At 37.7% G+C, this 20,600-nt stretch overlaps 3 protein-coding genes across 3 annotated transcripts in view; 1 reads left to right on the forward strand and 2 right to left on the reverse strand.

The window, feature by feature from the left end:
- Nucleotides 1-2,587, reverse strand: part of LOC140926795 (interferon-inducible GTPase 5-like) — a 3,116-nt gene extending 529 nt beyond the window's left edge. The window contains exons 1-2 of the mRNA XM_073376486.1: nucleotides 2,365-2,587; nucleotides 1-492 (exon numbers count right to left, since the gene is read on the reverse strand). The exon at nucleotides 1-492 is cut by the window's left edge and continues 529 nt beyond it. Of these exons, the coding sequence (XP_073232587.1) occupies nucleotides 1-492; nucleotides 2,365-2,552 (680 nt within the window). The 5' untranslated portion in view covers nucleotides 2,553-2,587. The remainder of the gene's footprint in view (nucleotides 493-2,364) is intronic.
- A 5,498-nt stretch (nucleotides 2,588-8,085) lies between these two features.
- Nucleotides 8,086-10,088, reverse strand: LOC140926796 (transmembrane protein 64-like). Its single transcript, XM_073376487.1, has 2 exons — nucleotides 9,391-10,088; nucleotides 8,086-8,635 (listed from the first exon to the last, which is right to left on the reverse strand). Exons 1-2 carry the CDS (start codon nucleotides 9,937-9,939, stop codon nucleotides 8,183-8,185), a joined length of 1,002 nt encoding a protein of 333 aa, XP_073232588.1. The 5' UTR covers nucleotides 9,940-10,088; the 3' UTR covers nucleotides 8,086-8,182.
- Nucleotides 10,089-10,392: 304 nt separating this feature from the next.
- On the forward strand, nucleotides 10,393-20,488 carry LOC140928189 (protein-L-histidine N-pros-methyltransferase-like). Its single transcript, XM_073377902.1, has 6 exons — nucleotides 10,393-10,499; nucleotides 15,226-15,350; nucleotides 15,968-16,158; nucleotides 18,253-18,462; nucleotides 19,342-19,526; nucleotides 20,172-20,488. The coding sequence occupies exons 2-6, from the start codon at nucleotides 15,252-15,254 to the stop codon at nucleotides 20,378-20,380; spliced, it is 894 nt and encodes a 297-aa protein (XP_073234003.1). The 5' UTR covers nucleotides 10,393-10,499; nucleotides 15,226-15,251; the 3' UTR covers nucleotides 20,381-20,488.
- The last annotated feature ends 112 nt before the right edge of the window (nucleotides 20,489-20,600 follow it).

A 20,600-nucleotide genomic window follows, 5' to 3' on the forward strand; every position in this document is an offset into this window, starting at 1 on the left:
TACCTCGGTAGCACATCCAGAATGGCTTTTCTCAGTCGATCGAATTCCCACTTTGCAGGATGATGGTTGCTTATCAAAAATATATCCTCAGTGTTGCTCTTCAGGTGACCCAGGTTTTTCGAACAGTCTGCTCGGATTTCCTTAAGCATGGATTCTTCGTTAAATGATCCTGGGGGCTTTGACCGCTTCTCGGCGCGGACATTTTCATCAATTTTGGTGCGAATGAAGAAAAACTTCTTGTCAATCGAGCTAATTTTCTCTGCCAGTTTCAAGTCGTTCTCGCGGAATCGGGTGTCGGTGAATATGAGAAAGGCGTGGTACTTGTCTATTTGCACTTGATCGCAGTACGTGTCCACAGGGAAGTTTGGAGTCCCCATACCAGGCAAATCCCAGAACTTGATTTTAGGATTGTCTGGGTGATCATATGGTGTTGGTTCTTGGCTGCACTCGGTGACGCCAACCTTGGCTGCCTTTTCGTCGAAGTCTCTAAGCCTGAAAAAAACAAACAAACAAAGAAGAGTTAAAAAAACTGGTGCCTGGAACTACTTATGCACCCTGTCTCACTGCATTGCTCTTATGTGAAGGCCGCGTGGTAGCCTGAGTAGCAAGCAGGCGTTTCTGGGTAAGGGTTAGTTTCGTGTTATTGTGTCAAATGTACTAACTGTTAGTGCAATCCAGGTTTTTTAATAACAAATTTGAGAAAAAATATGATTATTAAGTAACTAAATGGCAGGTTCAATTTACAAGACTATTCATTTCTCTCTAAAATTCATAACTCAGTTGTTTTCCTTCACATTACCTCGATTTATACATACGCGTTTTTAATCAAATAGAATCCTATTGTGGCCAAAGTAGGTTGAGTATGATCGTCCGGATGAATGTAGTCCTGAATAGGACTGTTCTTGTTGACAGAGTGAACTCCTGGGGAGGGGGAGGAGGGAGGTTTCAAATCCGCTCATGCGGAAAATTACACAGAATATTGAGTCAGAATATCCGGTGTAGTCAATCGATAGAAATTGGTCAGTTAATTCATCAATCAATAAAAATCAGTAAATCTGAATTGATTGATATCGATTCTATCGATCAATCGGTAAAATCAATGACAAACTCGTGTCTTTCATCGATTTATTTCGAGAAGATACCACATCAGTTCATCAAATAATGAAAACTGGATTCACGCAAGCAGTAAATTTCTATTGGCCAGGCTTGTAGGCGCACAGTTTTTCACGATATTTTGACCCGTCTCCCTTTCACAATAACGTCGGTGTAGTTCAGGGTGTAGTTACAGCCCGGAGTAGCCAAGAGGTAAAAATCGAAATCGATAAAAATCGTTAGAAATCAAGAGATTTTTTCGATTGATAACGCAAAACGGTGAAATTTTATCAAGGGTAATATCTTAGCCTGAATTTAGCATGATTCGATTCGAGGGGATATCATAAATTCAGGGTAGGAGTAGGGTTGTATTTGTGGTGATATACTAGCTTGCAAGACGTGGATGTAATTAAACCGAACTGTTTTTGTCATTATGTACAAAATAGACTGAGGGTTTTAGAAAAAGGCGGTTGGGTGTAAAATGGCAGTTCCACGCAAATTAGTTTATCGATTTTCCATACCCCCCCTTCTGTTCCTGAGCGTATTCCTTCTATAATCTCACGATACGTACCCCCCCAACCGGTTATGAGCGCTAGCAATAATAATGTGGTATTGGTCCATTTCTCTTTCTCGTGATTGGTTGAGCCTCCTTGGCTTTGTTCTTATTACACATAGAACTTACCTCGGAGACTGTCATCATGAGAAATTATTTTGCTAGTTCTTTTTTACATATAAACGAATTCATGGAAAAATTCCTCGAGGCAATTATACTTCGGAGAACTAGACCGTCCGTACAAAACGTTGCTTCCCTATGGACAACAGCCATTTGCCCATGGGTAAAACGGCTATAACACACTGAGATTGACTCAATGACTTATTTTTATTCTAAATTTCCGAAACTAAAACCACGCGCTCATTGCCCTGCAATGCCTGATAAGCCTGCAAACAGTTGTTTCGATGCAACAACTTCCGGCTCAGTCTTCAATATTGGTAGTAAACAGTAAAAGTGAAAGTACAAAAATCGTAGAAAAACAAATTGATCAAAGAATCCGACACAGAAGAGCAATCACATGAAAAACGTTTTGCTATCTCTAGATATTCAATGCCAGACTAGAAAAAGCTTTTAATATTTTAAAAATACTGAAAGCCACATGGTGTTTATGAATTCGAACCGCGGCGCCTATGAATAAAGTTTGAGTCTACAGCAGACAGTGACACAAATTAAAATTTGATAGGAAATCCATTTCAAAATGCTTCGCCATTTTTACTTACTCTCGTATCGTGTTGATAAAACTTGATTTTCCAGCTCCGGAGCTGCCAGAGATTGCTATGTTCACCTCCACGTCTCGCCAACGTTCCAGCTTGTTTTTAAAAAATTCTTCAATGTTTGAAACGCCATTCTCATCTACAAAACCTTGGAGTTCTTCGTGGTAAATGTGCTCCCATGCCATGTCGTCCATGATGAAGAGAGAAAAATTTGAACTGGGAAATTTGTGGCGGCCGCGGAACTAGAGTCGGTTAAAGCGCGTGGAAAGGATTTCACTTCCTTGGTGTTGGCTATTCACTATTGAATATCTACAACCCTCCCCCTATGGAATTTTTTTTTTTTTGGGGGGGGACGGGTCGCTGTGTTGGCACTTTTGATCTACAGAATATTTCTTAGACCAAGGGTATGTAGCCTGCGTGGCAAGCGTTTCCAATCGAGTTATTGCGCGAATTAGAGCGGAAGCAAAAAAAAGGTTGAAGGGGGAGGGGGAGGGGTTCCTTCGTTCCCCTCCCCCTCCCCCGTCATTCATTTTTTTATGCTCTTGTCCCATCTTTCTAGACGAACCTCGCGAGGAAACGCTTGCTATGCAGGCTAAAGGGTATGGGAAAAATACCCGGCTTTTTTCGGAAGGGGGAAAGAACCCGGAACTGACCATTCCGGTAAGGGGGGGTGGGGGGGGGGGCGGAGGCTGGGTCGGTAACTTTGAGGGAAGAGGATGAGAAGTGTGGAATAGTACTAAGCTTTCGGAAGAAAGTCCACTCGAGCTCCAATCTGTCGAAGAAGACCTTTTGACCGATTAGAGATCATAATCGGACAACGTTCACACCCATGGATCACAGGAGCGCAAAAACATCAGTGTTGCTCTCTATAGATAGACCTGATCTCATGTGATCTGAGCGCCTCACCTTGTGTTCACGTGTATCGTGACTACCATTTAATGATGATTTGCTTCATTTTGGCCGATTTTTGACGATTTCTACTACGGTGAGCAAGGGTGATGATGAGGTCAACTGATCATGCTTAAAATCAGCCAAAATTTTAGCTGTTGGGAGACAAATTCTGCACTTCTTTACGGATAGCTGAGAAATGAACCTTTCCACGATTTTTCAACTTTTAACACAGACAAGTTGGGGAAAATCCGTTGAAATCATTGGATAGAGCACCTTACATTCTTGTAGTAATTTGCCAAGTTTGAAGTGATACTTCTTAATTAAGCGAGCGAAGATATGCTCCGCAAAGTGGCGAAAATGTACAGACGTTTTATTATGCACCATATCGTAACTGGCAAACGTCTTCGCAACTTCCAGGAGAGCAATATCTTCGTTCGTTTAAAACAAATCACTTTCAAAGTTGGCAATAAATTTTATCAAAGCCAGTCCGCAAAAATAAATTCCCGCAAATGTTTCTTGCCACACGGTACATTCCTTATGAAGAGAGCATTATCCCCTCTTGTTCGCAGTCCAGTTAAGACCAGTTAAGGGAAATCGTGAAGCAAGCACTCCGAAACAAGTTCGGAGAGTCAAGGCCTTCGCTTTTCAAACTTTTCTTTGTGGGGTGGGGGCGGGGGTTTATTTTGGACAGTGTTTTGATCTTCGCTCCTGTATTTGTATAGGTAATAGCATAATTTGTAGTGATATTTGGCATAAATACCACGAGTGATATTTCGAAATTGTTATACGTAATTTCACGAGCCGTTAGGCGAGTGAAATTTGAGACAATTTTGAAATATCACTAGTGGTATTTATGCCAAATATCACGTACAAATCATGCTATTATTTGTTTATACTACTACCCGCAAAAGGTTTGTAATTTTTACATGTGGGTATTTCAAGTAATATATCAAACATGAGATGCAGTGTTTCATCACCAGATGAAACACCGAGAAGAGAGTTGAAAATACGACGCGCAGCGCAGTATTCTTGACGAACTTCGAGGTGTTTCATCTGGTGATGAAACACTGTGTCGAATGTTTGATATTTCTTCTCAAACAAAATCATTTTTGAAGGAGAAATTAAGGATGCAAATACTAAGCAGTGTTTCATCCGATTTCCAAACACTCATTGAACATTAATTTCCTTTGTATTTTCTTAATGAATTATTAATGAGTGTGAGAAATTAAGCTGAAACACCACTGCTCAAAGCCAATCAAATTGCAGAAATTTCTCATGTGGTAGTATAATATTCCGTTATACGACTATGTGAGAAATATCTGCAATTTGATTGGCTTAGAGCACTAAGCAAAAATAACAGGGAATTAAAACGACCATAACTTACAAAGTACTGAACCTCTAAAATGAGTTTAGTCACCACACTTTATCACAGTTTTCAAACAAGCAAAAGCAAGCAATCACATTGCCTTAAATAGGTCAATAAGAATAACAGAACCTATATTGTACAATAATTCACGAGCATTTTGGCTCAGTAACATCATTATATTCCTTCAAAATAAAAATTTACTATTTTTGTTGTCAAGGCATCGCGGCAGGGGTGTAGGATTGGAAAATTAATTTGTAATAAGACTAATCCATTTAAAAAAGGCAGAAAATGTTCAGCTCATTCTCTTGTTTTTATAGCTTGTTACTATGAATGATAGATAGTTTGCTGTTTAAGTTATTCAAATTTTCAATTTTATTCTTTTATTGGATAACCTTTCATCAGCAGGACAAAGTTTCTTTGCTTGTTGCTGCATCTGCACATAAGGTCCACTTAAGTTTGCCCTATTGAAAGGGAATCTGGATTCTGGAATATGGGAATTTTGGTTTGTGGAATCCACAACACGGGAAAATTTTGCTTATGGAATTCGGAATCCTGAGTTTTGGAATCTGGAATCGCACTAACGATTGGAATCCAGAATCCAACTTGTACTGACAAATACTGGAATCCAGTACCTGGTATCGACAGCATGGAATCCAGAATCCAAGACTCTCCTGGATTTCCTTACTTGTGGCGATTAAGTAATAAAATGTTAGCACGGGTGGGTATTATGAATCACAACAAGTCACATAATCTGCCGTTATTTTCAGAAGCTATAGAGTCCTAAAATGTGATGTCGTAAAAAGTAAATTTGTGAAATTAAGGGATTTGTCGGGATATTAGGAAAGAACAACATCCAAATGGCCAACTTGCCAGATATTAGCATTCCAGGGAAAATTGTCTTATTTATTTATTTTATTTCATTAGCTTCACCAATGTAATATAAATACATTTAGGTAATCAAACAAAGTAACAAAGAAAAAGTGTCAGGCATTCTGAAATTAGATTCAGATATTAGCCCAGTTATGCTCTGATGACTCCATACGAATCCTTGTAAATCTGACTCAGTTCATAACATTAGGAACCAAATCAATTTTAGAACTAAGGATTTGTATGGAGTCATCAGAACAAACCGGGACTAGCATCTCTAAGACAATTTGCCCCAAAATGCTAGCTTTTGGCAAGTAGGCCTTTCAGAAGTAATGTTCTTTCAAATTACCCCGACGAATTCCATAATTTCAAAAATTTAATTTTCATGACATCATCACTTTAATTAGCCTCTCTCCATGGGGGAGAAATGAATGCGTGACGAACGAACCCCAAAGAACGTCTGCGGGGAGGCTACACTTTAATAGAACTCTATTGAGACCCTGATTAATGTCCTGCTGCAAGTTAAGGTTATACACAGCAGTCAGAAAACTCACACATTCCTGCAAAAATCCTACACTCCTGCATTAGCCTTGAATAATAATTATTATTAGAATTTACAAAATCAGTGGATAGCAATTTTTGTGCATTTTGATTGGTCCCTGTAACTTACAATATCACTGGCTATTCACTGTTTTGGAATGCCAGGGAGTCAACATGGCATCCCATTTTGCAGCATTTTTAGACTCAAGACGAAACTGGTATGTAGAAAATATTACTAAATTTGTAACAAAATAAAGGAAAAAACATGCCGCAATTCCCAGAAGCCCTGCCTATATTATTCAGGAGCCCATAACCTGGAGCATGCAACTCCCATACATACTAGGCCTATGTCATGACGTTTTTACGAACCGGTTTATTTTTAGACACATTTTAATCTCCACCATGTCCATGAACACATTTGAAGTATAAAGAGCTGTTCACACTTGGTGCTCAGGAACCAGAGCCTGTGTACCAATTTGCCCTGTCAGACACCATTTTGAAACATGCGCTTAGCAGCGAGAATAAAGTAGTGGACTGCTTGGAACTTACAAAAATTGTGTGCACACTGGGACCCGGTGCCCACTTCTGTGCACCTGCACCATGCACCAAGTGTGAACGCTGCATGACAGCTTAAGATATCAAAAAGGAAAACCTAATGTCATTAAAAGGCAAAAATTATCATTTTTTAGGTCTGTAGGTTTTGATGATTGGTTTGTGGGACTTTAAAGATATTTTAAAGAAAGATATTTTAAAGATATTTTAAAGAATCTTTATTTTAAACTCATGCCAAAGCCATTCTAAAAATAAACTGGTCCATTAAAACGCCGTGACACGAGTACATGGAAGCTGCTTGCTCCAGATTATGGGCTCCTGCTATATTAAAATGTAAACAAATCCCTAACTAAGAATTGTCTTTTATTCACAAATATTACTTTTGAATCTTTATGGAAATTTCATAAATATTATTTCTATCCCTCTCAGGGACAGTTCATAGCGCGAGGTAATACCTCTGCTGTTTGAGGGATTGTTGTATATTATTTAGTTAATATATCATATAAGTAAGTGGTATTGAAATATGCCACTCATTTTTTTAAATAACAAAATTGTTTGTTTCCTAGACAGATGAGTTTGTTTAAAATTAGGTAACATTACCTACAGCTCTTCAGGTTCAAACATTTCATTGAACCTAACATTTTCCACCAATCAGAGCCTGCCATAATGTGCATAAGTAATGACAAAATCTAAACTTACCTGGTGTGCCAAATTGATGAAAATTGATCACCGGAAACCAATCAAGTCCTCTTAACAGTATTGATTTTATTGACTTTTTATCAGCTTAAACATATGAGCAATTTATGAATTCTTAGCACAGAATTCTAATCACTGTTTCTCGATGAAACAAAATGAAAAAAGGCAGCGAATGTCCAGAGAGTTGGATACCAGTTTCAGTAGAATTTCCGGAGAACCACGAAGAGGTGAAATTTTCTGTTACATATTTAGTCTGTACGTCGAAAAAGTGAAGAAAGTGGCCAGATTACTTGGTTTCAGTTGGAATCCATACTTTCAATAAACCTTGTTCAATGAATCAGTCTGTTCTCGTAGATTATAGGGGGCTATTTAGAGGGCATTGTCCACTATTAAATCATGGATCTCCACCGATCAGACTTTTTGAAGAGAGTTTTCAACACACTTTCAATCAAGTTTTTGTATTTTTGACACATTCAGATGAAAAGCAGCAATTAAACAACAGATCTTTTTTCAGGAAGAGAAATACCTCAAGCGTATCTGAAACAATTACAATTTAGAATTGATATAATCGATGAAAATTGATGAAAATCGATTTAAAATTGATCAAAATCAATGAAAATTGATACTCACAACTCTTTAAACCTTCGATTTTCTTTGATTTCCGAAATCAATAAACTACATGTATCAATAAAATCGATTACATTGATTTTGTCTATTATCGAATTTTACCAATATTTATTGGGCACACCAGGAATCTTAAGAAAGGAAAAAACTCATATGGTGAGATTCCTTAATAAAATCTAAGAAAAAGGTACTAAAATTGAATTTGGTGTTTGCCATGAACATCCGCGTCAAGTGTTGAAGAAAGTGAGAGTGGTAACCAATACATGTAAAAAAGAGCATAATTTATTATTATGGGGTCTGGGCACCTTTGTTTACTTCACTGATCATAGTTAACACGGCGGAAGCAGATTTGGACCTCTGGTGCCCTTTCTTCATTTTGTTGTCTATAAACACCTTTTCTCCCATCTGTGTTTCTTCATCAAAGCCTCTTCCAAAATTCTTTGTTACCAAAGGTTGAAACTGCTCTGGCAAGGCTGTCACTACATGACCATTTGCTTCAATATCGGGCTCCATCTCATCACATGTCTTATTTAACTCTTTCCTCGCACGGCGAATCACATAGGTCATTAACAGTATACTAATAATAAATTGAACAAAGAGCATGATGTAACCTCCTGAGCGATCTTGAACAACATCCTCTAATGAACGGAATGTAGATCCCATGTATGTGTTTAACGCTTGAGTGGGAAGAAGTCCAACAATAGATGAAATTACATATTTAGGGGTATGAACATTAGTGACCTAGAGGAAAGAATAAAAACACAAAATTAATTATACTATACTGTTAATTATATCTCCACTCAATATGTACACAGAGTGGAACCTTGTTGAAATGAGCCTCTATATCACGAAGTCCTCCTAATAAACCGATGGTTTTCTTTACCCTAGTAATAGTAAAACATATGAAAAAGAACCTCTACATAATGAAACCTCACTATAGCGAACAAATTTAGCCAGTCCCTTAGCCCTTCATTATGAAAAGGTTCCAAGCTGTATAAGTACAGGTATAACCTTAAATAAAAATCTAAATATTCAGCACCATGGCCCAGCACCCTCTCCCACTCTTCCCTCATGCTAACCCCTTCCCTGAATCTCCCAATGCTAGGTGATTTAAATTTATTTCATAGAAGCCTATATTTGAAGGTGACTTAACTGTCAAATTATGCACACATGAATAAAAATATTGTAACAATAGTACCTGCAGCCCACACTACTCATGGCTCAAGTACATGTACATCAATAAGCAAGTACGTTTGCACTTTGTAAATAAATAACGGTGGAAAAATAAATAAAAAAATAAGCAACAACAACTAGACGGTAAGAATTAGGGTTCTGTGGCTCTTACACATTAAGTTTCAAACAAAAACCATAATCAACAACTTCTCTGACTTTTTACAATATTTTTGCTAGTGTAGTATGATGTGATATGTGATAGTGATACTCGATATTACTACAAATCACATGAATGGAATACAGGAAAAGTAGTAATGTCTTACCGCAAAGAGTCCATTTTGCAATCCAAACGGTACAGGCGTGAGTCTTGTAAGGGCGATGACTTTAAATCCACGCTTCCCTTCGACTACACGCATAATAGCTTTTAGACTGTCGGATTCCAGTTTAGAGCGTACAAAATCTCGTAAATATCGCCTACAAACGATGAACGCACTCGACAGGCCACACGCTACAGAAACCACAACAATAAAGAATCCAAGCATAAATCCATACAAATAGCCAGCTGCTACGTTTAAAATGATGTAACCCCATGTCACGGGAAAAGAAACAACTGTGAACATGATTACAAACAGAAGGGCCCCGACCCACTCGTCCAAGTTCTGTAACCATTCCAGCACGTCTTTGATGTATCGACGACATAAAACTACTAAGATCACTCCAATAACAAGAAGTATGAGGGCTGAATAGGAGATTTGATAACATCGTGGTTGTCTTTTAATGACAACTTGGTCGAATTTCGTAGATTCGCCGAGACACTTTTGAGCTTGCGATTGAATTTGCTCAGTGCACTTTTGCCCGTACTTAAATACCATACCTAGACCTCTACGCTAGGGTCAATGGCGTGGATTTGAACTAAAATAGGATGACAGCATTACAAAGCTGAAAGGCCAACACGATCTATGATCCAGCGAGTAACAGTATCCCTCCAATCGCAGTGTATTGCATTTCATAAACGCCCAATTTGGCTGCATGGATGGCTAAGGGCTGGATAAGGAAAATGTCAAAAAGCTGGTCAGCGGTTTTTTGTCAGATACTTGGTAGCCCGGAGCCCGCCTTGTAACAGCAAGCATTATTTAAATAAGGCCTTAACTTAATTAATTATCTTTCCCTTCTTGATATTTTGCTCTTTATCAAAAATAAATGCCGTATGCCTTGTTTTCATTTTTAAACAGGGCTTTCCAGCTCCCATGGCAACATGGCTTACATGAAGGATATAGAGTAACATGACAGAATAACCGGCCTTTTTCTGCTTGGTAACCAAGCTCAATTCAGTAAAAAGTGTACAACATGGCGCTTTATCAGAGTGAATTGATGCTCTCTTTTTAACTTTGCGAGCTGTATTTCACGGTCATATTCAGTCTTCTTTTCTCAGGTATGCTTCCAGTGTTGTATAGAATAGAAAACCTTATAGATTTCCTCAAAAACAGTCTTACATAAAATTAAAGTTGGAGAACAAATTTTATTATTAAAACTTGTTCTACAACTTTATCCTTTTTGTCAAGAACAATAATTAATAAATAAGATTCACCTCAGTTAGGTCTCTTTCTAGTGGTCGAAGATTTTGTGTCTCTAACCTCTAAAAGGGTAAATGTCCTGTGGAAAGTTATGAAAGATCTCGTACATCTTACAGCTGTAGATGTATACTAGAACCTCATTATGTTTCAAGTAGGATCAATATATAATATTGAACCATTAATAAGAAACTGCGTGAAGGTTTAAGGCCCTTTTTTGGTTGTACTAGCTCTAAGTAGACCATTTTACAGCTGGCTCTATCATTTATATAAGTGGATGTGAGGCTGAAGTTGACCTTGTCAGATGAAAACCTCTTTCCTTTTTTAAAAAATACTAGTTTGCATAAGGAGAACATGATTTACATAATAGAGCAAGAAGGGTTCAAAGCTAGCCTTGTTTTCACCAGTAGCTGTATATTGGACTATTGCTGTTGATCAAAATACAAATGAAGTAAACTGCAATGTTGTGGTTCAATCCTTGGTTAACATTTTATTTTCCTTTGTTTCAAACTCATTGTCATACATTACCATACCCAAAAACAAAGGAAAATAAAGTATATTAAGGTGGCTCCGTAATTAATACAAGAGCATTTTGCTGTGACAAATTTTCCGTCATAACTTTTTCGATTTTAACGCGATGGCTGCGAAACTTTGCAAAGAACAACAGATATCATTCGGCAATAATACGAAATATTCCGATTTCATTGATCGTAAATATTTCTTGAGAAATTAGCGCTTAAAAGGACCCTACTGTTCAAAGAAAATCGCGTCTAGTAAAAAAATTTGCTGATATTTTTTACAGAAATTTCTGGTATCGGCTTTAATTGATATAATAAATATCCCAGAGGAATTTCAGAAAAATCGTTGGAGCAGAAGTCCGTAACTAAAAGTTGCTCAAAATTCAGCTGTGAAATTGTTTTGGAATTTCAAAAATAAATTACTATCAGGTAGAAGGAGCCACCAGTTTGAATTTTCGGGACAAGTAAATTCAGTGATTGCTAATTCTTAAAACAAAAGCCGATTACCTATCGTGCTATTCTTTAAAAGGTACTTTTTAGTTTTAGAAGCACTATAAATTGCTCCAAACCTTGCTCTGAAGTAGAATGACTTGTTCTTCGACAGTTTTAAAATATCCCTCGGCAGTTTTGGCTCAAACTCCTGCTGCATACATTTTGATGTATTGCAATGCATTTTCAACGACTTTTACTACTGTTCGTTGCTTCCAACTCAGGAAAAAAGTATTGAGATTGGACGCTACCTCGTATCAGAGCTCAGATAGAGCTGTCCAGCACCTTTGTTTATGACTACAAAAAGAGCACGAGCGGCAGTTCTGCGAGGAATTCGCACCTCACCCAGGGGGGACGAACGACAATGATGACCGTGCCTGTGAACTGAATAACATCACAGTGCAAAATAAAATTATCGCAAAAATACTGCCCGTGAATAAATACCAGAAATTTTTGTCACTCCTCCCTTCAATGAATGGGTAGTTTTTTCTTGATTATTATGTTTGCTCTACAATACATGTTTATGCAGATCGGTTCACAGACGTGGGCATCATTGTCATTCGTCCCCCCTGGCTGAGGTGCGAATTCCTTGCAGAGCTGCTGCTCGTGCTCATTTTCTGGTCATAAACAAAGGTGCTGGACAGTTCTATCTGAGCTTCGATACAAGGTAGCTTACAACCCCAATACCTTTTTCCTGAATTGGAAACAACGTACAGCAGGAAACGCCGTTGAGGATGCATTGCAATACATCAAAATGTATGTAGCAGGAGTTTGAACCAAAACTGCCGAGGGATATTTTAAAAATGTCGAGGAACAAGTCATTCGACGTCAGAGCAAGGTTTTGAGCAATTTATAGTGCTTCTAAAACTGAAAAGTACCTTTCAAAGAATAGCACGATAGGCGATCGGCTTCTTTTTTCAGAATTAGCAAACATTGAATTTACTTGTCCCGAAAATTAGCTAAAATTGAAACTGGTGTCTCCTTCTTCCTGATAGTAATTTATTTTTGAAATTCCAAAACAATTTCACAGCTGAATTTTGAGCAACATTTAGTTACGGACTTCTGCTCCAACGATTTTTCTGAAATTCCTCTGGTATATTTATTATATCAATTAAAGCTGATACCAGAAATTTCTGTAAAAAATATCAGCAAATTTTTTTACTAGACACGATTTTCTTTGAACAGTAGGGTCCTTTTAAGCGCTAATTTCTCAAGAAATATTTACGATCAATGAAATCGGAATATTTCGTATTATTGCCGAATGATATCTGTTGTTCTTTGCAAAGTTTCGCAGCCATCGCGTTAAAATCGAAAAAGTTATGACGGAAAATTTGTCACAGCAAAATGCTCTTGTATTAATTACGGAGCCACCTTAACCAAGGATAAAATTGAACCACAACATATTCATCTTTTAGTCTCACATCTGTTAGTGCTATTTAAGTAATTGCCCCTGTAGGGTTTGCTGGAACCTGAGGTGGAGAAGTATCAAAGTATCTTTTTTTCATTGTATTGGTGATTTGCAAAATCTTGTTGATTTTTAAGAAAATAGGTTCTCAGGGTAGTCCAGGTAGTCCACGTTGTTGACTGGTCTGCATTAAATTCCATCCTCCAGAACCACCTTTCCCTTTTAATTTTATCACCTTCCCTTGTCATTTTACAAATCTATGGTAACAAACCTAACAGTAAATGAAACCTAACCATTGGTCAACATTAACTTTTTAAGTTGGTTGCCCTTTGGGCAACAAAGCCTCATGATCTAGTTGCCCGAAGAAGAATATTAGTTGCCCAAAACATTCGGTACAAACAAATTAAATCAAGCTATATCCGCAAAACAGGTACCTTTTTATTAACTTTCCTTAATATTCATATTCAAAGTTAGCAGAGGATAAATGAGGATAATATTCTAAACAAAAATTTGTTCACATTCACCCAAAGCCTGAATTTCATCCAATTGCTTTGAGTCATATTCTCCTCTCAGCAACGCCTGAATTGAGAGAGTAATGATGGCTCGAAGTAATCGGATGAAATTCAGGCCAATAATTGGCCTGAATTTCATCCGATTACTTCATTACTATGTGCCAAATCGAAATAGGTTTGAACTCACGAGGCTGCTGCCTAACGGGTGCCCGGTCACCAGAGACACCCATGATTTACCCTCAGGCGACCAAAATTTCAAACAGGGAGCCTGAACGGGCGCCTAAAACTTATGATTCTCAGGCTAACTTCCAGTGAACAAACAAAAAAAACAAAAATTCAAGATGATATTTCAATCTCTCTTTAATTTACACAGTTGCATGTATGACTCACATAAATACATACATTCACAAATAATATAAATACAAAAATTTTGATAGTTTAAAAGATAGACTTGATACAAAAATACTGAGACATTTTAACCTACAACTTTCACAGAAATTGCAGTTGTATGATCCGGCAACTAGGATCCTAAACTTAGAAAAAGGGAAAACAGAACAATAGAATACTAAGCGTGGCATGTGGTATGGTGCATTGTGCGTCATACTGCTAATCAAGTGATGCTTATAAAGGTCATGTCAAATAATCAAATTAGAGCAGTGTTTAGTAGAAATTTCTTTGAGTGTCTGCAAATTAACTGAGATTAGTTCATTTCTATTAGGGTAGACTTTTCTGGTTTACAAATTACAAAGTATTTCTCAGTCCCACAAGCACAAATTTCATTTCTTGGTGACATTTGTATACAATTTTGCTTGCTTTACCTTGCGCCATTTGATGGTATATTTCACATTCTTATCTTTCAAGTTCCAAATATATTTGCTTAGTTCCGTTGCATGTTTGTAACATTCATTATGTGGTTTCTGTGTCTTAGTTGAAATGTTGTGCCACATAGTCAGATAAATGTTTCCTTGGCAGTTAGTGTGGATATCTCTGTTTGATGTAATTGTTATACCCTGTTTTTGTCCATGGGGCAGGTGTTGGGATTTCAAAAATTACAATAATAATTATTGTAATTTACATCTGTTTGCTTGCGTTTGTTCAATTCTGATTTGTTGTGATTAGATATGAGAGTTTTGGCCTTGGAGTTGCAACTATAACTTAATATTTTAATAGTGTTTTTGTTAAATATTTTGTGGAGGGGATGGATTTAGGGAAGTGCAAGTCAATCAGTGAAAGAAAGCATTCGTTAAACTGCAGTTGCTCAATCGGGCAACTAGGATCCTAAACTTAGTTGCCTGGATGCAATTTTTAGTTGCCAGGGGCAAGTGGGCAGCCGTTAATGTCAACCCCTGCCTAACCATTAGCATTTAAAGTGACAACTTGGGCGCCTTCCATTATTTTGTCAGTACTGACTGGCCAGCCCATTCCCATCGAAATGAGAATATCAATTTTAACCAAAACTATCCATTCAGATCAGTCAAATCTGAAATATTATGCACAAAGGAGATGTTTTTTCAGCAAAACCTCTTGGAAAAAGCCTTTTTCATTGCCAAAATGTCTGGTCCAGCCATGGTCCGGCTGGCCAATTCTGACTTTTGGAAAGCACCCTTATTTTTAATTACAGGATTAATGAAAGTGCTAACTTTTTGTTGATTATTTTCTGCAGTACTGTCTGTTTTTGGACATAAATACATGTGGGCCAGTCAATATGTGAGAAGTAGAACTGGGAGATTGTTATTAGAACGACTGCAAGTAGCTGAGGAGGAAAACCAAGATATAGATACAACATCAGTGAGTGCAGACTGTAAACACCCCACTGGTTTTCCAGGCCCCTTTCTGAAAATATTTCTTGCACAATCGATCACATACAGTACATTTTTTTATTTCTACCCAAATCTTTACCTCTAACTGACAGTCTTTGATATTTGATCTTTCCGATCATGTTATATTGTGCAACTGCTGTTAGAATCTTGTTGGAGGTGGGGCAGATATGAGCGAATTGTAAACAACGGTTTACGTGCATTTCACCCAGAATTTCAGATCAAAGCTCCACAATACACAGTGACTCACTGCATACTGATAATAACTGAAACAACTGAACGGCATGGAAATTTTAATTGATTTGATTTTCAATATGATCGAATGTGACCGATGAACATGACCATCAAGACAAAAGATTGATTAGTCAACTCTCCTTCAGTCTGAACATTGTCCTTTGACCGGTCAATATTTCGAGCCCTGAACACTGCTTCAAAGGAAGCCACACCTAGACTAAATAAAGATCAGATTTGCAAAATGTTGCTATTGCATGTACAGAAAATTTCTTTGTGAAGAAAAATGCTTACAAATCAAACCAGCCCCAATTAACCAAATTATTATGTGTTGTTTGTTTGTTTTTTTCTTTTTAGTGGTACAAGTGCATTAACTCTTCACTCTCAGAAGAATTGCAAGCAAAGTTTGTAGAGAGCACCCTGGATAAAGAAACTGAAGCCTTCCTGCAGAACTGCCATCAAAAAGCTGATTCGGTGCTCTCACAAGTTGGACATCTTTTTTTTAAAGGATTTTTTGGTTATTTCTTCTCTGTAACTACAGTCAATGGGTAAGCATTTTCTTCTTATTAATAAATTTATTATTTATTATCTAGATTAACCTAGGAAATCCTTGTTATAGTTAAAGTATAATTTATTGTATTTTCAATCTCTATTGATTTTAGTTCTCTTACTCCAAAAAGGACCCTTCTGATAAATTTTCATTCTGTGGTTCCAAACATATAGTTTACCCCAGCCAATATTTAGACTTACAGGGTTTGAGCCAGGCTGCGCCATTACGCCAATCCTGCCCTGCAATTGGAATTGTCCCTTTAAAAAATGGCCAAGGGGACAATTTGTCCCTTCAAAATTTAGGAAAAAACCTCGAAAGGAAGCACACACGAAAAGATTTATTTCAGTACAGAAATTGCAAGCTGAAACAGAACGTGGAAAGTATATTTTATCGCACGTTTAAAGTTCATTCTAAAGTTACGTTTCAGTCACGCTCTACTGCTATTTTTGTCGGAAATCTAAGACAGGACTTCTGATATTTTGCGCGGTCGCGGAGCCGCGAAATTCGGTAGAAATGTTATCAAATACATGTCTGTACAACATATTTGAAACTTATTTCAGCTATACGGGCTATTTACTTGCCGTAAACTTGCAAAAGTATCTTGGAACTCCGTCAATGAAACGTGCAAACAGATTATGTTGCAAAAAACTGGGCACTAGCCATGATGTTAAAGGCTTTGCCATTGTATTGGTTCATTTCTGGAGCATATTTTTGTTGAAAGAGCAAATGATGACCTCTGTTAGAAAAACGTTAAAAAGGCTGATCTGATCAGCGCAAAACCGATCGATTTCTAGCGAAATTTGCCTTGAAAATAACCACAAAATCGGCCGTTTTTTACCGATTGCTTTTCGGTGAAGTTTGCCCCGAAAACTCCCGCGAAATCGGCCGATTTTTTCGCGAATTTGTCCCTAAAAATCCCGCGAAATTTGACTTTTTCTTCCGAGACCTATCAGAAGCCCTGCTAAGAAGACAAACCCTTTGCATCAGCAGAAGGGTGTACAAATTTCTGTCCCCCTAAAAAAGAAAATGTCCCCTAAAATTTTAGCCAAGGGGACAAATTGTTCCCCAGTGATCAAATCCTAGCTCAAACCCTGGACTTACCCCAGTCTACAGTATATTGCTCATATCATAATAACTACTGTGAGATACACATGTATGTGACACTCAAGCAATATTACTGAATCAACTTGATCAACATTCTTACATTCTGTTACTTGTAAAAGGCTTTGAATGCTTGTCCTCAAATTTATTCTGCAGTATTTTGCTGACATCATTACCTAGGGAATTATGGTAATTTTCTTGATCAACTGCACAAGAAATCCTGTCACAAAAAGAGTAACCATCTGCATGGCCAATCAGAAGTGGATACATGCAGATATCAGTTGGCCCCCGTAAATAATCATTATCAAGGTTTTGAGTAACATGTCTTACTGCACTGTTGCAGGCTGAATAGCCCGAGAAAAATTTATTCTTGCCTCACTGACCTGTATAATCAGGGATGTAGATAATAGCCAGGAGCCAGGGAAAATACCCAGACGTCAATGTGTTTTTTCCAGCTGAAAAACAATGCAGTCTTTTTTCATATTACCCACCCATCAAATGCCATTTCTCATCTGATCCCTGATAATATTGTTGGCTTGTTTTAAAATATTTAAGGCTTAGATAAAAAATTTATTAGTTGAAGCAAATTAATTTCCCACACGGCACGACGAATTTAAAGCACCACCCAGATATGGATAGTGATGAGTTGTTTGTATGGAATTTTTGTGCTTGTTTCTCAGACGTCATTTTCCAGGGAAACTAGTAGTCTACAGGCTGAAGGAAAATAACATCATATTGATATATCCCTGGTTAAAAATGCTTTTTGACATCCATTTTAACTTAGCTTCCCTCTTAAGAGGTGGGACCTCTTTTCCCTGGTATTCAACTGGTGGGAGGAAAATAGACACCCATGGAATACCAGGGAAAAGAGGCTTTGTCCACAGGGAACAACTTACAATGTACATTCTTATAAGATGACAACATATTTTTTTCACCGCTTTGCACTTAAACAGAACCTTATTTATTGAAAACTTTTTTTATATCCATGTAGCATTTTGGATCGTGGATCGATGTTTGTGTTCTCCAATGCCCAGTTTCAAAACCTTATGGGTGTAGATGGAACATGGAAAGCTGCACGTCTGTTGGACTTGGGAGCTGGTGATGGCAAAGTAACAAGTGTTATGAAACAGCACTTTGATGACGTTTATGTTACAGAGCAATCTCCATCCATGAGATGGAGACTCAGCAGTCGAGGATTCAAGTAAGCTTGTCAAACTTCTTTCTTTTTCATATTCCTTTACTGAATTCTGCACTCAGGGAATGGTTTGGCGAAAAAGTCAAGCCAAACCTGCATTCAAGTGCCAAAGTAAGTGAAAGTTGGTATTTTTTGAAGCTGAGTTGCCCAAGTGGCAGATTCTGTGGTAGCGTGATAGGCACGAGAATTTTTTGGATTCTGGGGGCTTTAGTTTGATAGAAGCAACAATACTTGATTCCAGAAATATTTAAGACTTAATGTTGAAATGGTTACTACAATCATGATGTAATCATTTGACTTTCTAGTGGTCAATTTCAAGATCAAAACTCCCCTAAGTTTCTCTTTCATAAGTAGTAATACTTTGTAGAAATTTAGTGCACATAAAATTGAAGGATTTGAATTCTCAAAAATGAAGAAAAAAACTATTTTTAATTAATGCCTGCAAAACAAGCTGAAGGGAATATACAATGCAAGATCAACGAAAATCATTCTTAGGTCAAAGAATTTGCCTGTGTTTACAGCTACTCCTCATCACTCCCTGCCTTGGAGACATTTTGTGAGAGAGTTGATTGTGTTTTGGTCCAAAAACATTCCATACTGATAATGTGTAATTAAAGACCCAAGCGTCTGTTTATGGAGAAGTGTCTGTGTAGTAGAGACAGGAACTATATGAAATTTGGTATTATTTTATTTTACCATCTGAAGAGAACTGTCTGTAAGAGAAAGGCGTCCATATTTTTAGCAGTGTGACTGTGTCTGTATTGTAGGTGCTAGTGGTAGATGTTTACCTCCCCACTTGATGGCTCAGTAAATCTCCACCACTAGTCACCTCCACTTCCGTGAATAATTGTTATTTATTTCTTAGCACTGTCTCGTTTTCTGTAGATTATTAGATGAAACTGAATGGGCAAACGTTGACTTCAAATTTGATGTTGTTGCCTGTCTTAACCTGTTGGATAGATGTGATAAGCCGCTAACACTTCTTGCTGACATCAAGCGCACTCTTCACCCAGTTACTGGTCGCCTGCTTGTGGCTGTCGTACTGCCCTTTAAACCTTGTGTTGAATCAGGTTGGTCCACATACAATGTTTAAATGTTGTGGTTCAATGTTATCCTTGGTTTAAATTTTATTTTGACCATGAGCTGTACTTTGTTCACTTCACACAAACTTATGCAAGTATGATAATAGTTGATACCCGTCCTTTGACTGACAATTCCATGAACAAAAATGGAAGGGGCTCTTGGACAAAAGATCCATTCTTGATGCCTGGACAAAATTAATTTTACCTTCATGTACAAGAAAAAGCAGGCTAGATATCTGGATGGGTAGTCTAATATATAGTAAATCAGAAGGCACTTGTACCCTTCTTTCCAAGCATGCCTCCCCCAATAATAAATAGCGCATTAGTAAACTTTGCTCAAACCACAGTACAGCAAAAATCAGCGACAACATTAGTTAAGACACTTCACCCTAAAGGACCTCTGTGACGTTTTGCCAATGTGAAAGAGCGAAATAAAGCTCTCCATCCCCTACCCCCTCCTTGGAATGTTGTGCCACTGTTCCAGCTACCTGTAGAAAAAACACCCCAAACACCCCAATGGAGAATGGCGGGGAGGGGTGTGGATTTCTTGTTCTTCGAAGTTCCCCCAATTGAGGGCAATTTATCAACAATTTTGAGAGCATATCATTGAGATCACCTTTACATTAATTACAGGTACAAAGATCATAAAACCAAGTGAGATAATAACGGTAAATGGAAGCACATGGGAAGAGCAAGTCAACAGCCTGGTTAAAGACGTATTTGAACCGTGCGGCTTTACTGTTGAGCAGTTTACAAGAGTTCCTTATTTATGCGAGGGTGACCTGTATCAGGACTATTATATGCTAGATGATGCTCTCTTTGTTCTCAAGATTACTGCATAAGCAGAACTGAAATTCTTGCCATTGTACATTCTCTCTAAAAAAAGAACGGACCCTTCTGCATAGTTGCCATAGAACTGGAAATGCTAAAGTGGCAAATTTGTAAATTTAGATTTTGCTGAATTGTACCAGATGCCCATACACACTTGCATTTGTCTGTACTGTGATAATCTTATCCTCTCTCATTTTGATAAGGTAGAGTAGATACACTGTACCAAAAACC

This window comes from Porites lutea, chromosome 2 (assembly GCF_958299795.1).
Source record: "Porites lutea chromosome 2, jaPorLute2.1, whole genome shotgun sequence".
Taxonomy (NCBI): domain Eukaryota; kingdom Metazoa; phylum Cnidaria; class Anthozoa; order Scleractinia; family Poritidae; genus Porites; species Porites lutea.